General features: G+C 41.3%; 1 protein-coding gene across 1 annotated transcript in view; it reads left to right on the top strand.

Annotated features, from left to right (window-relative positions):
- rsph3 (radial spoke head 3) overlaps positions 1-17,405 on the top strand; it is a 100,976-nt gene extending 83,571 nt beyond the window's left edge. The window contains exons 7-8 of the mRNA XM_059648475.1: positions 3,134-3,220; positions 17,032-17,405. Coding sequence (XP_059504458.1) covers positions 3,134-3,220; positions 17,032-17,090 — 146 coding nt within the window. The 3' untranslated portion in view covers positions 17,091-17,405. The remainder of the gene's footprint in view (positions 1-3,133; positions 3,221-17,031) is intronic.
- Positions 17,406-23,366: the final 5,961 nt, after the last annotated feature.

The raw sequence follows: 23,366 nt of genomic DNA, 5'->3' as shown, positions 1-23,366 counted from the left end.
ATGTTGCAGGTTGCAGGGAGACTTGGATAAACTGCAGAATTGGGCTGAAAGGTGGCAAATGGAGTTCAATGCAGATAAATGAGAGGCGATTCACTTTGGGAAGGATAATAGGATGGCAGAATACTGGGTCAATGGAAAGATTCTTGGTAGTGGGGATGATCAGAGGGATCTTGGTGTCCATGTGCATAGATCCCTGAAAGTTGCCACCCAGGTTGATAGTGCTGTTAAGAAGGCTTACGGTGTATTAGGTTTTATTTGTAGAGGGATTGTGTTCCAGAGCCATGATGTCATACTGCAACTGTACAAAGTGCTAGTGCGGCCGCGCTTGGAATATTACATGCAGTTCTGGTCACCCCATTACAGGAAGGATGTGGAAGCATTGGAAAAGGTGCAGAGGGGATCTACCAGGATGTTGCCTGGTCTGGAGTGAAGGCCTTATGAGGAAAGGCTGAGGGACTTGGGACTGTTCTCATTGGAGAGAAGAAGGCTAAGACGGGATTTAATAGAGACATTCAAGATGATCAGAGGATTAGATAGGGTGGACAGTGAGAGTCTTTGTCCGAGGATGATGATGTCAGCTTGTACGGCGTGGGGGGAATAGCTACAAATTGAGGGGTGATAGATTTAAGACAGATGTCTGAGGCAGGTTCTTTACTCAGAGAGTGGTAAGAGCATGGAACACCCTGCCTGCCGATGTAGTGAACTCAGCCACGTTAGGGACATTTAAACAGTTCTTGGGCAAGCATATGGATGACGAGGGATAGTGTAGGGGGATGGGCTTAGATTAGTTCACAGGTTGGCGCAACATCGAGTGCCGAAGGGCCTGTTCTATGTTGTATTGTTCTATGTTCTATGAAGTGTCAACCTGATGAAGCCACCAAATAAGACTATTTGCATGCCAAACAGCATAAGCAACAAATGAAAAACAGAGCAAAGCGATCCCATAAACAATGGATGACATCTGAGTTCTGCCATCCTGCTACGTCCAGTCATGAATGGTGGTGGACAATTAAACAACTCACTGGAGGAGAAGACTCCACAATATCCCCATCCTCAATGATGGAAGAGCCCAGCACATTAGTCTAAAATTTAAGGCTGAAGCTTTCGCTGCAATCTTCAGCTAGAAGTGGATGTTCCATCTCGGCCTCCTCCAGTGACCCCCAGCATTCCTGATACCAGTCTTCAGACAATTTGATTTACTCTACATGATATCAAGAAACAGTTGTAGACACAGGATACCACAAAGAAAACGGGCCCCAACAACATTCTGGCAATAGTACTGAAGACTTGTGCTCCAGAACTTGCCGTTCCCCTAGCCAAGCTGTTCCAGTACAGTTATAACACTGGTATCTAACCGACAATGTTGAAAATGTCCCAGTTATGTCCTGTACACAAAAAGAAAGACAACACTGGCTCATCAGTCGACACCAACATTAGTAAAGAGATAGAAGGTGCCATCAACAATGTTATCAAACTGTATTTGCATAAAAATAACCTCAAGGTAGTGTCCTAAGCCCAAACATCTTCAGCTGCTTCATTGATGACTTTCCTTCCGTTGTGAGGTCAGAAGTGGGGATGATCATCGATGATTGCACAATGTTCAGCACCATTCACAACTCCTCAGATAGTAAAGCAGCCCACGTTCAAATGCAACAAGATTTGGACAATATCCAGGCTTGGGCTGACAAGTGGCAAGTAACATTCATCCCACACAAATGACCATCACGAATAAGAGACAATCTAACTACTGCCCATTGACATTCAATGGCATTACCATTACTGAATCCCCCACTATCAAAGTCCTGGGGTTTATCAACTGGGCTCAGCAAATAAACACAGTGGGCTCAAGAGCATGTCAAAGGCTAGGCATCCTGTGGCAAGTTACTCACCCCCTGACTCCCTAAATGACTGTCCACCATCGACAAGGCACATGCCAGGATTGTGAGGGAGTACTCCCCACTTACCTGGATGAGTGCAGCCCAACAACACTCAAGAGCTTGACATCATTCAGGACAAAGCTGCCACTTGATTGGCACTTCATCCACTAACAAAAGCTCCCAGCAACATCAACGCTCAATAGCAGCAGTGTGGACCGTCTACAAGATGCACTGCAGAAATTCACCAAATCCTCAGACATGACCACCCATGACCACTTCCATCTAGAAGGATAAGGGCAGCAGATAAATGGGAACACCACCACCTTCAAGTTCCCTTCCAAGCCACTCATCATTCCTGATTTAGAAATATATCGGCATTTCTTTACTGTTGCTGTGTCAACATCCTGGAATTCCCTCTCTACTGACATTGTGAGTCAACCCACAGCAAGTAGACTGCTACGGTTCAAGAAGGCAACTCACCAACGCCTTCTCATGGGCAATGAGGCATGGGCAATAAATCTTGGTCAGCTAATGACAGCAACATCTCACAAATGAATAAATGAATAAAAAGTCATACAGCAATGAAACAAACCTTTTGGTCCAACCAGTCCATGCCAACCATAACCCTAAATTAAAATAGTTCCACCAGCCTGTGTTTGGCCCATACCCCTCCAAACATTTCTTATTCACATACTTATCCAAAAGTCTTTTGATCTTGGTAACTGTACCCACATCTACTACTTTCTCTAGAAATTCATTCCACTCATGGGCGACTCTCTGTGTAAAATAAAATTGACTTGAACCCAGGCCTCCTAGCATAGAAGTAGGGACACTATCAGGGCACCATGAGCATCCCCTGACTGTTTCATTGATTAATGAGATTCTTCATTCCATATTGGAAAAGTACTGAGTCTCAGCAGAGACAACGTGTAAAGAGCTGGGAAATCCCAATATCAAAAATGCTGTGAAGGGCATTCCTTACTATTCTCGCCAATACAGACCTGGGTTTGTAATTAAACATACATATAGAAATGGAACGCACATATCTTTGTAGCTAGGCCATACTTTTATTTTAATCAACCAATAGAGAATGATACATTAACCACCATGACTCATAGAGACTTCTCAATGTTTTCAGTTATTGAACATTCTTGATCGTAAGCTTGCTCTGCTTTGTTATGTACTGTTGCGTGGGATAAGAAGTAAAATGTGATATTGTTTCATGTCTTTTCATGGCTTATGATTTTTCCCATTAGATGTGGAGAAGGTATTCTTGCCTTGGCTGATGGAAAAGGTGAAGAAGTCAATGGAGAAGAGAATTTTGGGAAGGACGATGTTGGACAGTAAGTAGCTGTCCAAAGTAGGGCCCAATTCCTTTTTATGCATAAACTCAATTAATTCACATGTAACAGACTAAAACAAATGCAAAACTAAAACACCTTGGATGCTGGAAATCTGAACAGAGAACAGAAAATTCAGGAGATACTCAGCAGATTTCAAATGATCTGTAGAAAGAGAAACAAACCAAACATTTCAAGCTTAATGACCTTTCCATTCAAATGTTGGTTAGTAACACCATAAGAAGTAGGAACAGGTGAAGACTATTCATGGCCTCAAACCTGCTGCATCATTCAGTAGGATCATGGTTAATCCGACGTTACTGACGTCCACTTTTCTACCTTTTCCCTGTAACCGTGATTCTCTTAGTGATCAAGAATTATTCTTTCTCAGCCTTAAACGTACAGAGGATTCTGTCCCCAGAGCCTCTGGGCCAAGAAGTCCTAAAGATACACAATCCTTTGAGAGAAGAAATTCTTCCTCATCTCCGTGTTAAATTGGTGTCCCTTTAATCTCAGGTAATGCCCTGTAGTCATGGACACTCCCATAGATATGGGGAAACATCCTTTTCCTTTCCAAATATTTTTATGTTATCTGCAAATTTGGCTACATTACATTTGTTTCCTTCCTCCAAATCAATAATATATATTGTAAATAGTTGTGATCCCAGCACTGATCTCTATGGACCCCACAAGTCATGGGCTGCCAACCTGAAAAAGAACCCCTTATCCCCACTCACTGTTTTCTGTCTATCAGCCAATTCTCTATCTATGCCAATATGCTACCTCCTATACTGTGAGCTGTTATCCACTACTTAACAATTTGTGAACTCTGAAGTCCAAATACAATACATTTACTGGTTCTCCTCTCTCCGCTCTAATTGAGACTTATTCGCAAAGCTGTAATAAATTATTAAGACATGATTTCCCTTTCAAGAAGCCGTGTTCACTATGCTTGATTAGACAATGACTTTCCAAATGTGTTGCTGTTACTTCCTTAATAATTGACTCCAACAATAGACATAAATTGGCCTATAGGTAGCCAATTTTTGTCCGCCTTTTTGAATAGGGGTGAGACATTGGCAGTTTTCCGATCTTTCATAATTCTCCAGATTCCAAAGATTTTTGAAAATTTGCAAGCAATACATCCATTTTGCTGCAGCTACTTTCATAGAAATAAAGAAGATGGGAGCATGATTAGGCCATTTGACTCCTCAAGCTGCTCTACCATTCACACTGATCATAGATGATCATTGAGCCCACTGCCCTAATCCTGTCTTCACCCCATAACCCTTTAGCCTCAAGAGTGAGATCTACCTCCTCCTTGAAAAAAAGCCAATGTTTTGGCCTCAACCACTTTCTGGAGTAGTGAATTTCTCAGGCTCACCACTCTGTAGATATCGAAATTTCTCATCTGATAAAGGGTTTACTCCTTTATCTTTAAACTCTGACCCCGGTTCTGAATTCCCCCACCATCGGGAGAATCCACCTGTATCAAATCTGTCTAGTCCTGTTAGAATTTTGTAGGATTCTATAAGGTTCACTAACTCCTATTAATCTTCTAATCTCCAATGAATACAATCCTAACCGTCTCAATCTCTCCTCATGCGTCAGTCCTGTCATTCCAGGAATTATTTTAGTAAACCTTGGCTGCACTTTATAGCAAGGGCATTCTTCCTCAGAGGAGAAGACCAAGACTGTGCATAGTATTTCCATCTGTCACCTCATCAATGCCCTGTATAATTGTAGGAAGACCTCCTTGTTCTTGTACTTGAATCCTCTCACTCTAGTTTGCTCCTATACTGCCGGCTGCACCTGCACCCATACTTTCAGCAACTGGTGCACACGGACACCCAGGACTCATTGATTCTTTCCCTCTCTCAATTTACCATTCAGATAATAATCTGCTTTCCTCTTTCTGCTACCAAAGTGGAGAACCTGTCATTTATCCAGATTATACTACATTTTGCCGTGCGTTTGCTCGCTCACTCAATCTGTCCAAATCAAACTGCAATATCTCTGCATCCTCCAAACAGTTCACTCCCAGCTTTGTGTCTTTTGCTAACTTTGAAATATTACACTTAGATCCCTGATCTAAATCATTAACATATATTGTTAATAGCTGGCATCCTGATACCAAAACCTGTGGTATACCATGAGTCACTGCCTGCCATTCAGAAAAATTCTTTGTTTTGTTTCTGCTCATCAATTTTCGATCCATTTCAATAAACTACCCCCAATCCCATGCCCTTTAATTTTACACATTAATCTCTTAGGTGAAACTTAGTTGAAAACCTTCTGAAAGTCCAAATAAACACATCCCCCAATCAACTCTACTAGTTATTCCTCAAAGATTTCCAGTAAATTTGTCCAGCGTGATTTCCCTTTTATAAATCCATGCTGACTATGTCTGATTCTCCCACTGTTTTCAAGATGCTTAGCTGTAAATCCTTGATAATGGATTCTAGCAACTTCCCCTTTATCTACATCAGACTCACTGTTCTGTAATTCCTTGTTTTCTCTTTGCCTCCCTTTTTTAAATAATGGGGTTACATTAGCCACCCTCCAATTTGTAGGAGCTGGTCTAGAATCCGAAAAATTTTTGAAGATCGCCACAATGCATCTACTATTTCTCTGGCCATTTCCTTAAGTATTCTGAGATACAGATTATCAGACCTGGGATTTATCTGCCTTAAATCCTATCAATTCGTGCAACACCATTTCTATACTGATACAGATCCACTTCAGTTCCTGTCTGTAACTGAACCCGGTATTCCCCATCATTTCTGCTTTGTTATTCGTGTTCTCCTTTAAAGACAGAAGCGAAGTAAACTTGATGAAGAATTGTATCGTAATATGATCGCTCGTTCTCAAGGAATCTCTAGTTGGCTGCTCAGCGGTTTGGTCCAGCAAACCATACCACATGCACTGCAGGAATTCCTCCTCTACGGGATTGTGACTAATTTGATTTATTCAATCTATATTCAAATTAAAGTCACCCAAAATTACGGATGTTCCTTCACTGCCTGCACCTCTCTTTTCCTGTTTAATGCCATTCCCAACATCATCACTAATGGCCTGTGTACCACCCCCACTAATGTTCTTTGCCCCTTGGTATTTCTCAATTCTACCCACCCAGGTGCTACATTGTCTGAACTAATATCTTTCCTCACTATTGTGTTTATATCCTCTTTAACCAGTAATGCAACTCCACTGTTTTTTCCTTTTTGTCTGTCCTTACTAAATACCGAATACCTCTAGATGTTCAGTTCCCATCCCTGGTCTCCAAACTGTATCCCAAAATATCATACCTGTTTACATTTAGTTGCATGATTAATTCATTCACTTTATTTTGAATACTTTAGCATCCTGGGATGTGAGCTGTAAGGGCTTGGGGATTTACCTGCCTTTTACCCCATTAGTTTGTCTAATACTACTGCTGTGGGTATGGTGTTTGTACATAATTCCACCCCGTTTTTCTTTGTGTTAAAGGGATGTTTGTAGTTTCTTCTATCTTGAAGACTGATGTAAAATATCTGTTTAACTCTACTGCTATTTCTATGTTCTCCATAACTGTCTCAGCCATTAAGACAAATGTTTTGGTTTGTTTTCTTTTCTCACTAAATATATTCAAGGGACTGATGTTGGTCTGCATTTTGCCATGCAGAATGAATTGAGCTTCATTGTATAGAGCCAGTCTCCCATTTAATATAATTTCTCCAATAGGATCTCAAAGCAAATTTAATAACATGTTTACTGTTTGTAACTAATCATTTCAGAGTTGAGGGGGGACCTGACTGAGGTCTACAAAATCATGAGAAGCATAGACAGGGTGGATAGCAAGAAGCTTTTTGCCAATTGATGATTTCAAGGTGAGAGGAGAAAAGTTTAAGGGAGATATGTGTGGAAAGTTCTTTACTGTCTCAGATTCTCCAGCATCGGCAGTTCCTACCATCTAAGTGAAAGCTAGTTTATTTTATGTTTTTATCTTTTATTCTGTTTTAATTTTTTTATGTTTTACTTGAAGCCAGTGTTTCAAATAGAGTTAGGTATCAGTGGAAGATTTTTGCAAGGAGCTGTTTCTCTAACTGAAACTTTTACTCCCTGTGTACTGCTGCATGCTTACTGATGAGCTCATCAGCAGCAAATGCTAAACTGGAAAAAACAGTGATTGGAGGAGCAGCAAGCAGATCAAGGCTTGTGGCAATGTGTCTGTGAACTTGATCTAGGAATTGGAGACTTTTAGGAACACTCCTAGGAGAGTAGGAGATGAGGCTTGCACAGTGGGGAGAATGAAGAGTCAGATAGCAGAGGGAAACTGAGAGTATGGCTTCCAGGTTGCTCCCACTATTTTTTTTCCATTCTATTTTCATGAAATAAATAAATTCCATTTGAGCCTGTTTGATGGGGTGGTAGTGGGGGAAACTTGGCCACTGTAGTTTCAATGTGAAACATTTACTGGTTGGGTAATACTGCTTCTGGAAAAGTGCTGCATGGATTATTGTGTTAAAATTAAGGGGACAGATAGGGGCAGACAGAATGAGAGGAGTAAGAAAGACAGGAGGGAGGATATAAAAAAGGGGAGAAAGGGTGAAAGAGGAAGAGGGTACAGATATGAATGTGGGAAAGGAAGACAAGGGAAAGCCGACTGAGGAGGAAATATTGAACTGAAAGGGCCTTCCGGCACCCAATTTTATGTGAATTCTGTTGCTTGGAGTGTGCTTTGCTAGGCCTAATCCAAGTCAAGGTGAGTAAAACCTAACCTAGCTTGGCCCCAGTCACCACCCCATTCCATTGTGTTCATGAGTTGATCTGATTATGTTTCTCTGTCTAGCTCTGCTTTATAACTAAAAATACAAAATTTGGCTTTATTATTAAATGTTGCTACCTGGCACTTTTTAATGATCATTTCTATTAATGACTCATTTAAATTATTTATTACTTTTTTTTGTAAAGTTCCATGTTTACTGATGTGGCAACCCTCATCTTTCTGAAATTTATTCATTGGTTTGTTGACAAAGAGAAAATTGAAATGAGGCCCCCTTTCATGCGAAAAAGGTGGCCATACTGCCATATGGTGTGAACACCTTGTATGGCCAGCTACTACACTAGGCAATGACAACCAGGTTACTGGTGGGACAAGCAATACATTTTTACAGTATTTTTTCTCAAGTCTTAACCTCACTTTAATTATTACTTATTTCTTGGACTTATCCAGTACATCCCAAGTACGACATATTGCAGTTCATTGTGGCAGCATGTGCTTTGTTAAGCATGAGCAAATTTCTTTTTGCCACTAGCACAGATTTTCAACGGACAAAATGCACCCAGTGCCTTTGCCTGAAATGTATAATCTAATGGCCAATCTGTAAAGGTATGACTGAAGTGTGAGAAAGTCCTAACATCAAGGAGGCCAACCTGCATTCTGAATATAAAAATGACAAATTACACAAATATGATGTCATACGTATCTGTAGAATCAACATGATATATATATTATACTTGTATTTCTTTTTATTCATTCATTCTCAGGAAGTAGAATTGAGAAGGCAAGGACACTTGTTGTCCATCCGTCACTTCAGAAGATGAGTAATGTGTCACTTTCTCGAATTGTTGATAGTCTGTGTGGTCAAGGTACATCTGCTGTGCTATTAAATTGACAGTTCCTTGATTTTGATCAGCAGCAATTTGGTAACTGCTATATGTCCAAGTAAGGATCATGAACAACTTGGAGGTGGTAATGTTTTTATGCAGCTATTGCAATTGACCTCTTAGGTTTTAGAGAAGACCACAGGTTTGGGAGGTGTTGTTGACGAACCAAGGTGAATTTTTGCAGCACAGCGTTTAGTTTTCTTACGCTGCAACCGTTGCGCTAGTGTTGGAGTGAATGGATGTTTATTTAAGGTGATAGATACAATGCTGATGAAGCAGGCTACTTTACCTTAGGTAACATTAAGTTTTTGAAGTGTTACTGTGGCTTCATTCTTCTAAGCAAATAGAATATTCAATCATACTACTCGTGCCTCAAAGGTTGTAGGATGATTTCAGAAAATTAAGAAGTGAGCCACTTGCCACAGAATACACATCCTCTTACCAACTCTTGCAACCACTGTATTTGTGTGTCTAGTCCAGTTAGGTTTACAGTCAGTGATCCTCACATGTTATTGGTGTGGAATTTAAGAGTAATGTATGGAATGTCATGGGGTGTAGTTTGATTCTCAAGATGGGGATGACTGTTCATTGGGATTTACTTAGTGCTAATGTTACTTGCAGATTTTCACTCTTATTGTCCAAAGGGATACAGCATGCATGGTGTGGTTGCCTTCATTGCACGGGCACTTGCAGAATAAAGATGTTTTGTAGAACAATTATAAAGCCTTGGTGACACTGTACTAAGAATGTTTTGTGAAGTTTTGTCTCCCTTTCAAAGGACATGCAGTAGAGAGAATGCAATGTAAGTTCATCAGACTGATCTGCTGGGTTGACCAGTTTGTCTCATGGAAAGAGACTAAGAAAACTGAGGTCACATAAAGAGCGTCCCTGGGAGTGCTCCAACCCCCAGCCTTTCGGTTAACAGCCGAACACGCTAACCGATTACACCACAGAGACGAACTTCCTCTCCTGACCTGAAACGTCAGCTTTCCTGCTCCTCTGATGCTGCCAAGCCTGCTGTGTTCCTTCAACTCCACACTGTGTTATCTCAGACTCCAGCATCAGCAGTTCGTACTGTCTCTAAGAAAACTGAGCCTGTCTTCTCTAGAGATTCAAAGAATGGGATCTCTTTGAAACCTACTAAATTCTTAACAGGATCTGACAGGTAGATTTTTCCCCTTGGCTGTTGAGTCTAGAACCAGGGAACGTAGTCTCTCAATCAGCGGTAGTCAATTTATGATTTAATTTGATTATGGTCATATGTATGTAAGTACAGTGAAAAGTTTTGTTTTGCATGCAGTACAGGAAGATCATAACATACAAGGACACACAGAACAGAACAAGGCATACAAAGTTAAGGCTGCACAGAAGGTGTACAAAAAGCAAGATCAACATTATATTTGAAATTTGAGAGGTCTTTTCAGCAGTCTCAAAACAGTTAGGAAGAAACTGTTCTTGAACCTGTTAGTACGTGTGTTTAAGCATTTGTGTCTCCTTCCTGCAGGAAGAGATTGGCAGAGATTATAACCAGGGTGGGAAGTGTTTTTGATAATGTTGACTGCCTTTCCGTGCCATTGAGGAGTGGTAGATTGAGTCCATGAATGGGAGGTTGGCTTGCATGATGGTCTGGGCTGTGTTCACACCTTTCTGTAGTTTCTTACAGTCCCGGGCAGAGCATTTGCCCCACCAAGCCGTGATGCATCCAGATAGAATACTTTCTATTGTGCAACTATAAAAGTTGGTCAGAGTCCTCATGGATCTTCCAAATTTCCTTAGCTCCTGAGGAAGAATAGATGTTGTTGTGTCTTCAATTGTTGGTTATTGTAAATTTGAGGAACTTGACGTTTTCGATCATCTCCATCTCAGCTCTATTGATATAGATAGGGGCATGCGGAGATAATAAATGAATATTTTGCATCAGTTTTTACTGAGAAGAAAGAAGTTGGGCCTAGAGAATGCAGGGAAATAAAGTTTGATATTTTAAAAAATAGTTCACATTACAGAAGAGGAAATTCGGGAGGCCTTAGAGAATATAAGGGTGAACAAATCTCTGGGACCTGATTTAACAAATCCCAGAATGTTGTGGGAAGTAAGGGAGGAAATTGCAAGACCCCTTGCAGAAATATTTGCATCATCTATAACTATGGGTGAGGTGCCTGATGACTGGAGGGTGGCTAATGTTGTACTTTTGTTTAAGAAAGGATTTAAGAAGAAATTGGGGAACTATAAAACTGAGAATCTAACTTCGTTTGTGGGTAAATAGTTTTAGGTGATTATAAAAAGTAGGATTTATGGGCATTTAGAGAGTCAGAAATTGATTAGAGGTAGTCATTGTGGTTTTGTGCAAGGAAAATTGTATCTTACAAACTTGATTGAGTTTTTTGAGGAAGTTACCAAAAAGATTGACGGTAGCAGAGCAGTAGACGTTGTTTATTTGGTTTTTAGTAAAGCCTTTGACAAGGTTCCACACTGTACACTAATTAGTAAAGTTAGGTCGCATGGGATTCAGGGTGAGCTTGCCGATTGGATACATAATTGGCTTAATGGCAGGAGTCAAACAGTAATGGTGGAGGATCAGAGGAGCAGGAAAGCTTTCCTGTGCCTCTGATGCTGCTGGGCCCGCTGTGTTCATCCAGCTTCACACTGTGTTATCTTAGATTCTCCAGCATCGGCAGTTCCTACTATCTCAGTAACGGTAGAGGGTTGATTTTTGGAATGGAGACCTGTGACCAGCAGTGTTTCACAGGGATCGGTTCTAGGTCCTATTTTGTTTGTCATTTATATAAGTGATTTGGATGAGAATGACATGGTTGGTAAGTTTGCGGATGACACCAAAATTGGTAGCATTGTAGACAGTGAAGAAGGTTTTCTAAGATTGCAAAGGGATCTTGATCAAATGGGTTAGTGGGCTGAACAATGACTGATAGAGTTCAGTTTGGATAAAGGGAAGGTATTGCATTTTGGTATAACAAACAAGGGTAGAGCTTATGCAGTTAATGGTAGAGTTTTAGGTAGTGTGGTAGAACAGAGGGACCTAGGTGTGCAGGTACATAGTTCGTTGAAGCTTGCATCTCATATAGACAGAGTGGTGAGACAAGTGTTTGGCACACTTGCCTTCATTGCTCAGTCTTTTGAGTGTAGGAGTTGGAAATCATGTTGATGTTGTATAGGGTACTAGTGAGACCTCTTCTGGAGTGTTGTGTTCAGTTATTAGGAAGAATATTATTAAGACTAGCAGTCAGTGTCACCTTTGGACATATTTGGAAACACAGTGACTGTTTAGGGATAGTCAACATGGCTTTGTGCATGGGAAATCATGTCTCACTAACTTGACTGATTTTTTTTGAAGAAGTGACAAAGACGATTGATTAAGGCGGATTGATGGATGCTACCTATATGGACTTCAGTAAGGCAATCAACAAGGTTTGTCATGGTAGATTGGTTAGCAGGGTTAGTTCATATGGAATACAGGAAGAACGAGCCATTTGGATACAAAATTCACTTGAAGGTTGGAGACAGAAAGTGGTGGTGGAGAGTTGCTTTTCAGACTGGAGGCCTGTGACCAGTCGATTTTGTAGACCACAATCATGTCCCCCCTCAACCTCCGTTTTTCTAATGTAAATAATCTGAAATCCACTCAATCTCTCTTCATAGCTAGCACCCTCCAAACCAGGCAAAATCCTGGTGAACCTCCTCTGCACTCTCTCCAAAGCATCCGCATCCTTTTGGTTATGTGATGACCAGAACTGTGCACAGGATTCCAAATATGGTTGAACCAAAGCCCGATACAACTGTAACATGACCTGCCAACTCTTGTACTCAATACCCTGTCAGATGATTGAAAACATGCCGTATGCCTTCTTGACCACTCTGTCATCCTGAGTTGCCACCTTCAGGTTACAATGGACCTGAACACCCAGATCTCTCAATTTGTGCATCAGTTTTTCCCAGGGTTTTTCCATTTACCATGTAGTTTACTCTTGAATTGGATCTTCCAAAATGCATCACCTCACACTTGCCTGGATTGAAATCCATCTGCCATTTCTCACCCCAATTCTCTAATCAATCTATATTCTGCTGTATTCTCCAACAGTCCCCTTCACTATCCGCTCCTCCACCAATCTTACTGTCATCTGCAAATTTGCTAATCAGATCATCTATACATTCCTCCAGATCATTTATGTATATCACAAACAACAGTGGTACCAACATGGATCCCTGTGGAACACCACTGGTCACAGTTCTCCATTTTGAGAAATTCCCTTCCACTGCAACACTCTGTGTCCTGTTGCCCAGCCAGTTCTCTGTCTATCTACTAGTACACCCGAGACCCCATGTGACTTCACTTTTTCCATTAGCCTACCATGGGAAACCTTATCAAATGCCTTACTGAAGTCCATGTATATGACATCCAGAGCCCTTTCCTATCAACTTTGTCACTTCCTCAAAGAATTTTATCAAGTTGGTAAGACATGACCTTCCCTGCAAAAAACCATGCTACCTATCACAAATAAGCCCATTTTCTTCCAGATGTAAATAGGTACTATCCCTCAGTATCTTCTCCAGCAGCTTCCCCAACACTGATGTCAGGCTCACCGGTCTATAATTACGTGGATTATCCTTGCTACCCTTTTTAAACAAGGGGACAACATTAGCAATTCTTCAGTCCTCCAGGACCTCACCCATGCTCAAGGATGCTGCAAAGATATCTGTTAAGGTCCCAGCTATTTCCTCTCTCCCATCCCTCAGTAACCTGGGATAGATCCCATCGGACCTAGGGATTTGTCCACCCTAATGCGTTTTAGAATACCTAACAATTCCCCCCTCCTTATGCCAACTTGACCTAGAGTAATCAAACATCTCTCCCTAACCTCAACATCCGTCATGTCCCTCTCCTCAGTGAATACCGACACAAAGTACCCATTAAGAATGTCACTCATTTTCTCTGACTCCTCACATAACTTCCCTCCTTTGTCCTTGAGTGGGCCGACCTTTTCTCCAGTTACCCTCTTGCTCCTTATGTACGAATAAATGGATTTGGGATTTTCCTCAGCCCTGCTTGCCAAAGATCTTTCATGACCCGTTTTTAGCCCTCTTAATTCCTCGTTTCAGATTGGCCCTACTTCCCCAATATTCTTCTAAAGCTTCGTCTGTTTTCAGTCATCTAGACCTCATGTTTGCTTCCTTTTTCATCTTTGCTAGTTTCACAATTCCTTGAAAGCAGAATTGTCGTGGACAGAGTAGTGAAGAAGGTGTTTAGTACGCTTTCCTTTATTGGCCAATGTATTGAGTATTGGAGTTGGCATGTCATGTTACAGCTGTACAAGACAATGTTTAGGCCATTTTTGGAATACTACATGCAACTCTGGTCTCCTTCCATAGGAAGGATATTGTGAAACTTCAAAGTGTTCAGAAAAGATCTTCAAGAATTTTGGCAGGGTCAGTGAGTTTGAGCTATAAGGAGAGGCTGAATAGACTGGGCTATTTTCTGTGGAGCTTTGGAGGCTGAGGGATGACCTTGTAGTAGTTTATAAAATTATAAGAGGCATGGATGGGATGAACAGTCAAGGTCTTTTCCCCAGGGTAGGGGAGTCTAAAACTTGAGGCTGTAGGTTTAAGATGAGAGAGGGAAGATGTAAAAGGGACTAAAGGGGCAACTTTTTCATGCAGATGAGCTGCCAGAGGAGGCGACGGAAGCTGGTAAATTATAAAATGTAAAAGTAATGTGGATGGATATATGAATAGGAAGGGCTTAGAGGCAAATGGGCTACATGCTGGCTCATGGGATTGGATTAATTTAGAATATCTGGCCAGCATGGATGAGTTGGTCCAAAGGGTCTGTTTCTGTGCTGTACATCTCTGACTATGACTAAGAGTGAAGGTAAAAATTGTTAATAATGTATCCTGTCTTGTATTTTTCAAATACCATCTCTATTTCTTGTCACATTAGATCTGTTTGTGTTTAACAAAACCTATTTTCAGCAAAATGGATCTCATAAATACAAACCAGTCCCTGGAAGCATCATTCATCATGGATAAATTTGTTTTAATTTCCATCATCTTGCTTTTACACACAATGCCTGCTGGTGGTTTCAGATATACTTCCGTCTGAAGGTTAGAAACATGGTATTCATGTCAATTTCCAGCTCTGAGAGAATCACTGATATTTCTGTGACACCCAATCATAGAACATAGAATATAGAAGAGTAAAGCACAGTACAGGCCCTTCAGCCCATGATGTTGTACCAACCTATTATCCTACTAAGATCAAACTACCCGGCATACCCTACATTGCACCTCCATGTGTCTATCCAAGGGTGGCTAAAAAGTCTCTAAAGTATCTGACTCCACTACCACTGCTGGCAGCTCTTTCCACACGCCCAACACTCTCTGAAGAACCTGCCTCTGACATCTCCCCTATACCTTCCTCCAATCACCTTAAAATTATGCCCCTCGTAATAGTTGTTTAAGCCCTGGGAAAAAGTCTCTGATTATCCACTGTATCTATTCTTTCATCATCTTGTACAAAATCACTCTTCAAATTTCCCAGTAACTAATCTTACTTTAGCCTAGAGTCCAATTTATAAGGATATTTTTCAGTCACATCCACCAATATTGCATCGCTGGTTGGGGACATGGATTAGCTCATTTAGCTGGATGACTGCTTTGTAATGTGGAGTGACACCAACAGTTGAATTCTCTCACCAGCTAAAGTTACCATGAAAGATTCTTCTTCCCAACCTCTTTGTCTGATGCGTAGTGACCTTCCAGTTAAACAACTACCAGTCCTCTGGGACTAATGCAACTTTACCCTAACTTTTATAGCTGGTTGGCTTTTATCTGGTACTCCAGGATAAACTCAACTTTCCAACTACTAACATCCCTGTGATTTTTAGCTGTTATTAGTTTAATCACGTTTATTAGCAGTCATGAAAATCTTCTGGGCTTGATGCATTCTGCCGTGAGACTGCTTTTTGGCTATCATTGCATAATCGAGTCTATATCTTGCCATTCTTACTTGTCTGGTCTACATGTGACTCCAGACCTATAGCAACATGATTGACTCTTACAGTGCTCGCTAGGCAGTTCGGAACGCACAATAAATGCCGGTCCAGCCACCCTCATCCTGTGAATGCTTTTTTTGAAAAGGGAAAGGATTTTTCTCTGCTTACTAATTATGTGTACAAGTTTAACATTTTCTTAAATTTTCCAAGTACGTGTGTTATGTTGTACTCTAGCAAATGATTTTTCAAATGTCATGATACAATAAATGTTGTATATGTCTTTACAAACCCTTCCTTTAAAGAGATCATTGAATATTGTTTGTTTGTCTTTAACGCATACATACTGTTTCTTAATGATTTTGCACTTCTCCAAACGAGAAGAAACATTGATCCTGACAATGATGTCTCTTTTACTTTTCTAACTGTTGATATTAGCCCAATGGGATTTCAGTCACCAGCATTCAGAAGTTTTAATTGGGATGTAACAGTTGTAATCCTCCAGGCCTCCACCATCACTCCTGCACCAAGGAAGATTGAAAAATTCAAATCAGATTTTTATTCTGGTACCTTCAGAAACTTAGCATGCATCTTATTTGGATCAAATACTTTATTATCTTTGAATAGTACCAACATTTTAACACTCCTTTTTACCTATTTTTAGCCTATCCAATACTACTTCTCCCCTCTACTGAGATAATAACTTCACCTTCTTGATTTGTAAAGGACTATTTAGTCAATTTTTATTTGGCCTGCTGTGTTCATCCAGCTTCACACTTTGTTACTTAGTCAATAGCCCAGTTAATTAATGCCCTTAGCCTACACAAGATTTTCTTACTTATCCCAGAGTTCCATAACTTCTTCAATTTCCTTTTACATTTTGTATTTTTATAACCTTTTTGATTTCTTTCCTTCTCATGATCCCTCATTAATCTTTAGCTTTGATCAACAGAAAAAGTCACACGCACATCAACACAGAAACTTGTTGTAAAGTTTAGAGCATTATGATTTTTATTACATTTACTAACTGATGCAGCTTTTGTCCAGCATTTAGCAAACAGACAAGCTTGAATCAATCACAATAATTACAATTCTTTCAAGGAAAATTTATAGTGAGCAGTGTTGCTTCTGTAATTATAAATATGTTTGTTCTTTGTCTTGTAGTTATACTTCGTGATGTGGTTAATAACAGAAACCAGGCTTTTGCAGAGATGAAATCTTAGAAACCAGCAATGCGGAGATGAGAGAAGACCATATTTGGGTAAAGAAGGAATGCAGAAACTGTATCTTGCACTTCATTAAGCAGTTCTGCTTTGATTAATAAACTACTAATCCGAAGAAAATAGCAGTGTGATGTTGGTAGTTGACATTTGTTTCATATCTCCATGTCTGCTTTCATCTCTACTGACTGGCAAGTGTTTTAGTTTATTTCCTGGATCTGCATACAACCAAGTTTCTTATTTAGGAAATTGATTTTACAATTGGAAGATCATAGACCTATCAGTTCAACTTTCCAAATAATAGCACCTTAAAATGTTCTTGAAGAAATGTTTTTCATTGCAGTATTTATGAATTAAAACAAATGGAATTGTGACAAATGTCCTTTTATTTGTATTGCAATGTGCACTAGATTTCATTCTTGTTTAATTTAAATGTGTTTAGAAGGAGACTTTCCCACAGCATCTTATAAATAGACTCCAGGTTTTTGTTCTTTGTTTTGCCTCAGTCAATAGATTTCCTGGGTAAGTCCGCATGTTGCACTGTATCTGACCTGGTCAGTTGTGATTTTAATTTTTGTGATATCAGTTCTAAAAATTAACTAGTAGCCTTGAACTATTTTCAAAGATCTTACCTTAATACTTGTTTTTCAAGATTCACAGGCCAACTACTTGTCGTAGCTATCAGAGATAATAGGAACTGCAGATGCTGGAGAATCCGAAATAACAAGGTGTGGAGCTGGATGAACACAGCAGGCCAAGCAGCATCTTTAGAGCAGGAAAGTTGACGTTTCGGGCCAAGACCCTTCATCAGAAATGGTTGGGATGGAAGCGGAGGGCTGCATGTTCTGCAGGGCAGAGGTTGGAGTGGGTGAGAGTGGTGAGACGTTGAGGCAATTGATGCCTCGGCAGCAGTTGCATATGAAGAGGTCGTGGGAGGGTAGGAGGCTTTGGGGTGGTGTCCAGGAGGAGGGCTCGTGTTGGAGGCAGGAAAAGGGGTCAGCAGAGGGAAGGAAGGCTCACGGTTAAAGAAGTAAGCATGGAGGCAGAGGGGGCAGAAAAACTGCTGAATGTCCAAACGTGACTGGTATTCGTTGATGTGTGGGTGGAGGGAGACAAAGGTGAGCCCCTTACTGAGGACTGACTGTTATCCTCAGTAAGGGAGAGGTCCAGGGGGATGGTGAAGACTCAGCAAATCTCAGTGTTGCTGTCTCCTCTGTAGCTGCTGGCTGTGGAGGCGGTGGGCGGAGTGATGTCAGCGTTGGTGGTGGTGGGGGGTTGCGTCAGCATCAGCGGTGGGCGGAGATGCGTCAGCGGTGGATGGAGTTGCGACCGCATCTGTGATGGATGGAGCAGTGTCAGCGAATGGGTGGAGCAAGGTAGGCAGCAGCAGCAGCGGTGACAGAAGTGTCTGTTGGTCTTGGAAATGGAGGCAGTGGCTGATGTAACGTCATCTAGAACACAGAACACTACAGTGCCGTACAGGCCCTTTGGCTCTTGATGTTGCGCTGACCCGTGAAACCAAACTGAAACCCAGCTAACCTACACTATTCCATTATTATCCATATGTTTATCCAATGACCACTTAAATGCCCTTAAACTTGGCGAGTCTACTACTGTTGCAGGCAGGCCATTCCACACCCTTACTACTCTCTGAGTAAAGAACCTACCTCTGACATCTGTCCTATATCCATCTCTCCTCAATTTAAAGCAATGTCCCCTCGTGCTCTCACTGTCCACCCTATCTAATCTTCTGATCGTCTTGTATGTCTCTATTAGGTCACCTCTTAACCTTCTTCTCTCTAATGAAAACAGCCTCAAATCCCTCAGCCTTTCCTCATAAGACCTTCCCTCCATACCAGGCAGCATCCTGGTAAATCCCCTCTGCACCCTTTCCAATGCTTCCACATGCTTCCTATAATGCGGCAACCAGAACCGTAGGCAATACTCCAAATGTGGCCGCACCAGAGTCTTGTACAGCTGCAACATTACCTCACAGCTCCAAAACTGAATCCCTCTACCAATAAAACTCAACACACTGTACAGCTTCTTAACAACCCTATGAACCTGTGTGACAACTTTCAGGGATCTATGTACATGGACACTGAGATCCCTCTGCTCATCCACTCTGTATTCCTGTTACTCCTTCCAAAGTGAATCACCTCACACTTTTCCACATTAAACTCCATTTGCCAACTCTCAGCCAATCTCTGCAGCTTATCTATGTCCTTCTGTAACCTACGACATCCTTTTGCACTAACCACAACTCCACCAACTTTAGTGATATCCGCAAATTTACTAACCCACCCTTTTATGCCCTCATCCAGGTCATTTATAAAAATGACAACTAGCAGTGGCCCCAAAACAGATCTTGCGGTACACCACTAGTAACTGAACTCCAGGATGAACATTTCCCATCAACCACCACCTTCTGTCTTCTTCCAGCTAGCCAATTTTTGATCCAAACTGCTAAATCACCCTCAATCCCATGACACCGTATTTTATACAATAGCCTACCGTGGGGAACCTTATCAAAAGCATTACTAAAATCCATATACACCATATCAACCGCTTTACCCTCATCCATCTGTTGCTCACCTTCTCAATGAAGTCAATAAGGTGTGTGAGGCACGACCTACAATTCACAAAACCGTGTTGACTATCCCTAATCAAATTATTCCTTTCTAGATTATTATAAATTCTCTTTCTTATAATCCTTTTCGACACTTTACCCACAACCGAAGTAAGGCTCACTGGTCTTAATTACCAGGATTGTCACTCCTCCCTTTCTTGAACAAGGGGACAACATTTGCTATCCTGCAGTCTTCTGGCACTAGTCCTGAACATAATGATGACACAAAGATCAAAGACAAAGGCTCTGCAATCTCCTCCCTAGCTTCCCAGAGAATCCTAGGATACATCCCATCCCGCCCAGGGTTGTCCAACAGTGGTCTCATGGCCAATGGCGATGGGTACATTGTGTAGGAAGGTCCTGGGTATGGCTGGGGATTTGGGAAGTGGAGGAATCCCATTTTGGGTGGCAGGCACCAGTAAGTTTACTGTACTTACGGCCTTTAGTGTCCAATAATGCTGAGTAGAATTGTGAGTTAGTTCAGGTTGTGGATCCTATGAAGAATAAAAAACAGGAGAGATCCTTTGAGGGTCTGGGAGAGGCAGGCTCTGAGCTGAGGTAGGCTTAATTGTAGTGCCTGCAGATGCTGCCGCATTGCTGCGAGTGTGTGTTTCAGGAGTCGCAGGGAGAAACGTTTCTGAAAGGTATCAATGTTATGAATGTAGATATTGTCACGGCTGGGGCCAAATTGGAAACGCTTGAATGTGAACTGTAGTCCGTTGGGGATGATCTAGTTCCGTAGGCAGCTACTATGAAAGGTGATATGGCTGTAGTACCTGGTTTGCTTCAGGAAATGTTCGACCAGTTTCAAGGCCGAAGAGATTACAAGAGAGTTGCAGTGGGAGAGAGATCCCCTGAGGTTTGTGCGGAGGGAGGAGGGTAACTTCTTCAGGGTAGGCATCCTTAGAAGAGGCTGCACAGTGGGGTTAAAATTGTATCAGAGATAATAGGAACTGTAGATGCTGCAGAATCCAAGATAACAAGGTGTGAAGTTGGATGATCACAGCAGGCCAGGCAGCATCTTAGGGCAGGAAAGCTGATGTTTCGGGCCTGGACCCTTCTGCTAACTTTTAACACAGCACATAAATCACAAAACATTACCCAGGAATGCTCAGCTGGTCAAGCCACACAATTCTTTCATCCCATTCTGTCTCCTGGCAAGGGGTTGCTCATGCACTGTTTGTCTGCAGGAGTTAAACCGCAGGGCTTATTGGCTTCCTTCCAGTCAGGGACGTCCACCTCACATTGCAAAACACCGATCCTCCAATCAGATACCAGAACTGCTTCGCTTCTTGATTGGTCTCAGTGGCTACCATTATGTACATAACTGTTACCACATTCATTCATTCAGCTTGAGCAATTCATAGTCTCTCCATTTGAGCTTTAACCCTTTCCAGCCCTGCCAACACTATCTGCTGGTGAATTGCTATTCAGACTATCTAACATGGCAGTTAGGCTCCTTCTAAACATTTCTGTGATTGAACATTCATTTATCTAAGGTTTATTTAATATTCATGGGCAACAAACGTACGAACAAAGAACAAGAGTAGGCTCAATGGCCCTTGAAACCTGCTCTGCCATTCAATGAGATCAGGGATGATCTAATTTTTTAACATCAATTCTACTACCCCGGATAATCTTTCATCCCCTTGGTATGCGTGTACCTATTTACCTCTGCCATAAAATATTTAAAGATTCTGCATCCACAGTCTTTTGAGGAAGGTAATTCTAATGACTCAACCCTCTTTAGAGAAAAAATTTCTTGACTCAATCTTAAATGGGCAACCCCTTAATTTTGAACTATGACCCTCTGTTCTAGATTCTCCCACAAGCAGAAACATCCTTTCCACATCTACTAAGTCAAGATATCTTGGGACCTTAAGTGTATCTGACTCCTCTAAACTCCAAAGAGTGAGACAGCCTGCTCATTGTGAATATTAGTCTAGTAACCCTTCTCTGAACTGCATCCAGCACATTCTTCAGTAAGTAGTGACCAGTACTTATACATAGTACTCCAGATCTAACCTCACCAAAGCTCTGTATGACTGTAATATAACTGCCCTATATGTGCATCTAATTCCCCCCTCACAATAAAATGAGATTTTATTGACTTTCTTGATTACTTGTATCTGCACAGTAACCTGAGATTCGTCACTAGGACATCCAGATCGCCCTACATCTTGGAGTTCTGCAACTTCTCATCATTTAGATTTTTTTAAATTCCTTCAGCCAAAATGGAAGATTTCACACTTTCCACATAATACTCCATTTGCCAGATCTTTACCCATACTTAACTTATCTTTGTCCCTTTGTAGGCTCCTATGTCCTCTTCACAATTCACATTCCTACTTATCTTTGTATCACCATCAAATTTAGCTGGCATATCTTTGGTCCCCTCATCTGTATCATTCATATACATTGTAAAGAGTTGAGGCCCTAGCACTGACCCCTGTGACACACCACTCGTAACATCCTGTCAGCCTGACAAAGACCCATTTAGTCTAACTGTCTGCTTATTGTCAGCAAGTTAGTCTTCTGTCCATGCCAATATGTTACCCCCCCAACAGCACGAGCATTTAATTTCATAAAACCTTTGGTGTGGCCACTTATCAAATGCCTTTGAAAAATCCTCACCCATGCCTAGCAGCCTACTGGTTGTTAATTTGGGGTGGCACGGTGGTTCAGTGGTTAGAGCTGCTGCTTCACAGCACTAGGGACCTGGGTTTGAATCCATTCTTGGGCCACTGTCTGTGTGGAGTTTGCACATTCTCCCCTGTCTGCGTTGATTTTCTTCGGATGCTCTGGTTTCCTTCCACAGTCCAAAAAATGTGCAAGCTAGGTGGATTGGCCATGCTAAATTGCTCATAATGTTCAGGGATATTAGCTTAGGTGGGTTATAAGGGGACGGATCTGGGTGGGATGCTCCAAAGGTCGGTGTGGACTTGTTGGGCTGAAGGGCCTGTTTCCATATTGTAGGGATTCTATAATCTGTGAGAAACCCAAATACAATATGTCCACTCGTTCTCGTTTATTAACAGCGTAAATTACTTCTTCAAAGGATTCCAATAAATTAGTTAAACATAATTTCCCTTTGACAAAGCCATGTTTGCTCCACCTGATTACTTGGAACTTATTCAAATCCCTATTATAATATCTTTAATAATGGCTTCTAACATTTTCCCCATGACTGATGTTAAGTTAATTGGCCTGTAATTTCATGCTTTCTGCCTCCTTTTTTGAATAAAGGAATCATAATAGCTATTTTATTAAGAGTAACCATCTCAAGCAAAAACAGAAATTGCTGCAAAATCTCAGCAGGTCTAGCAGCATGTGTGGAGAGAAATCAGAGTTAATGTTTCGGGTCCGGTGACCCTTCTTCAGAACTGATGGTAGCTGGCAAAGGACGTTTTTACTTTTTTTTCCATACGGTTCACAGGCTGTGACGAACTAGCTGAAAGCCAGTCCCTAGACTGACTTTCTGAATCTCCTGTTCAGTTTATTTTTATATTGTTTTCAACACCCCCACATGATCACTGAACCCAAAGGGGCCCTAGCACAACTGCTTATATTTTCCCCACATCACCCATGACTGTACATGAATGTATAGTGACTGAGTAAAAATACACCATAAGGATGGTTTTTATACAGAA

This window comes from Stegostoma tigrinum, chromosome 9 (assembly GCF_030684315.1).
Source record: "Stegostoma tigrinum isolate sSteTig4 chromosome 9, sSteTig4.hap1, whole genome shotgun sequence".
Classification (NCBI taxonomy): domain Eukaryota; kingdom Metazoa; phylum Chordata; class Chondrichthyes; order Orectolobiformes; family Stegostomatidae; genus Stegostoma; species Stegostoma tigrinum.
The sequence above is the reverse complement of the archived record's forward strand: the minus strand, read 5'-3'. Positions and strand labels throughout refer to the sequence as shown.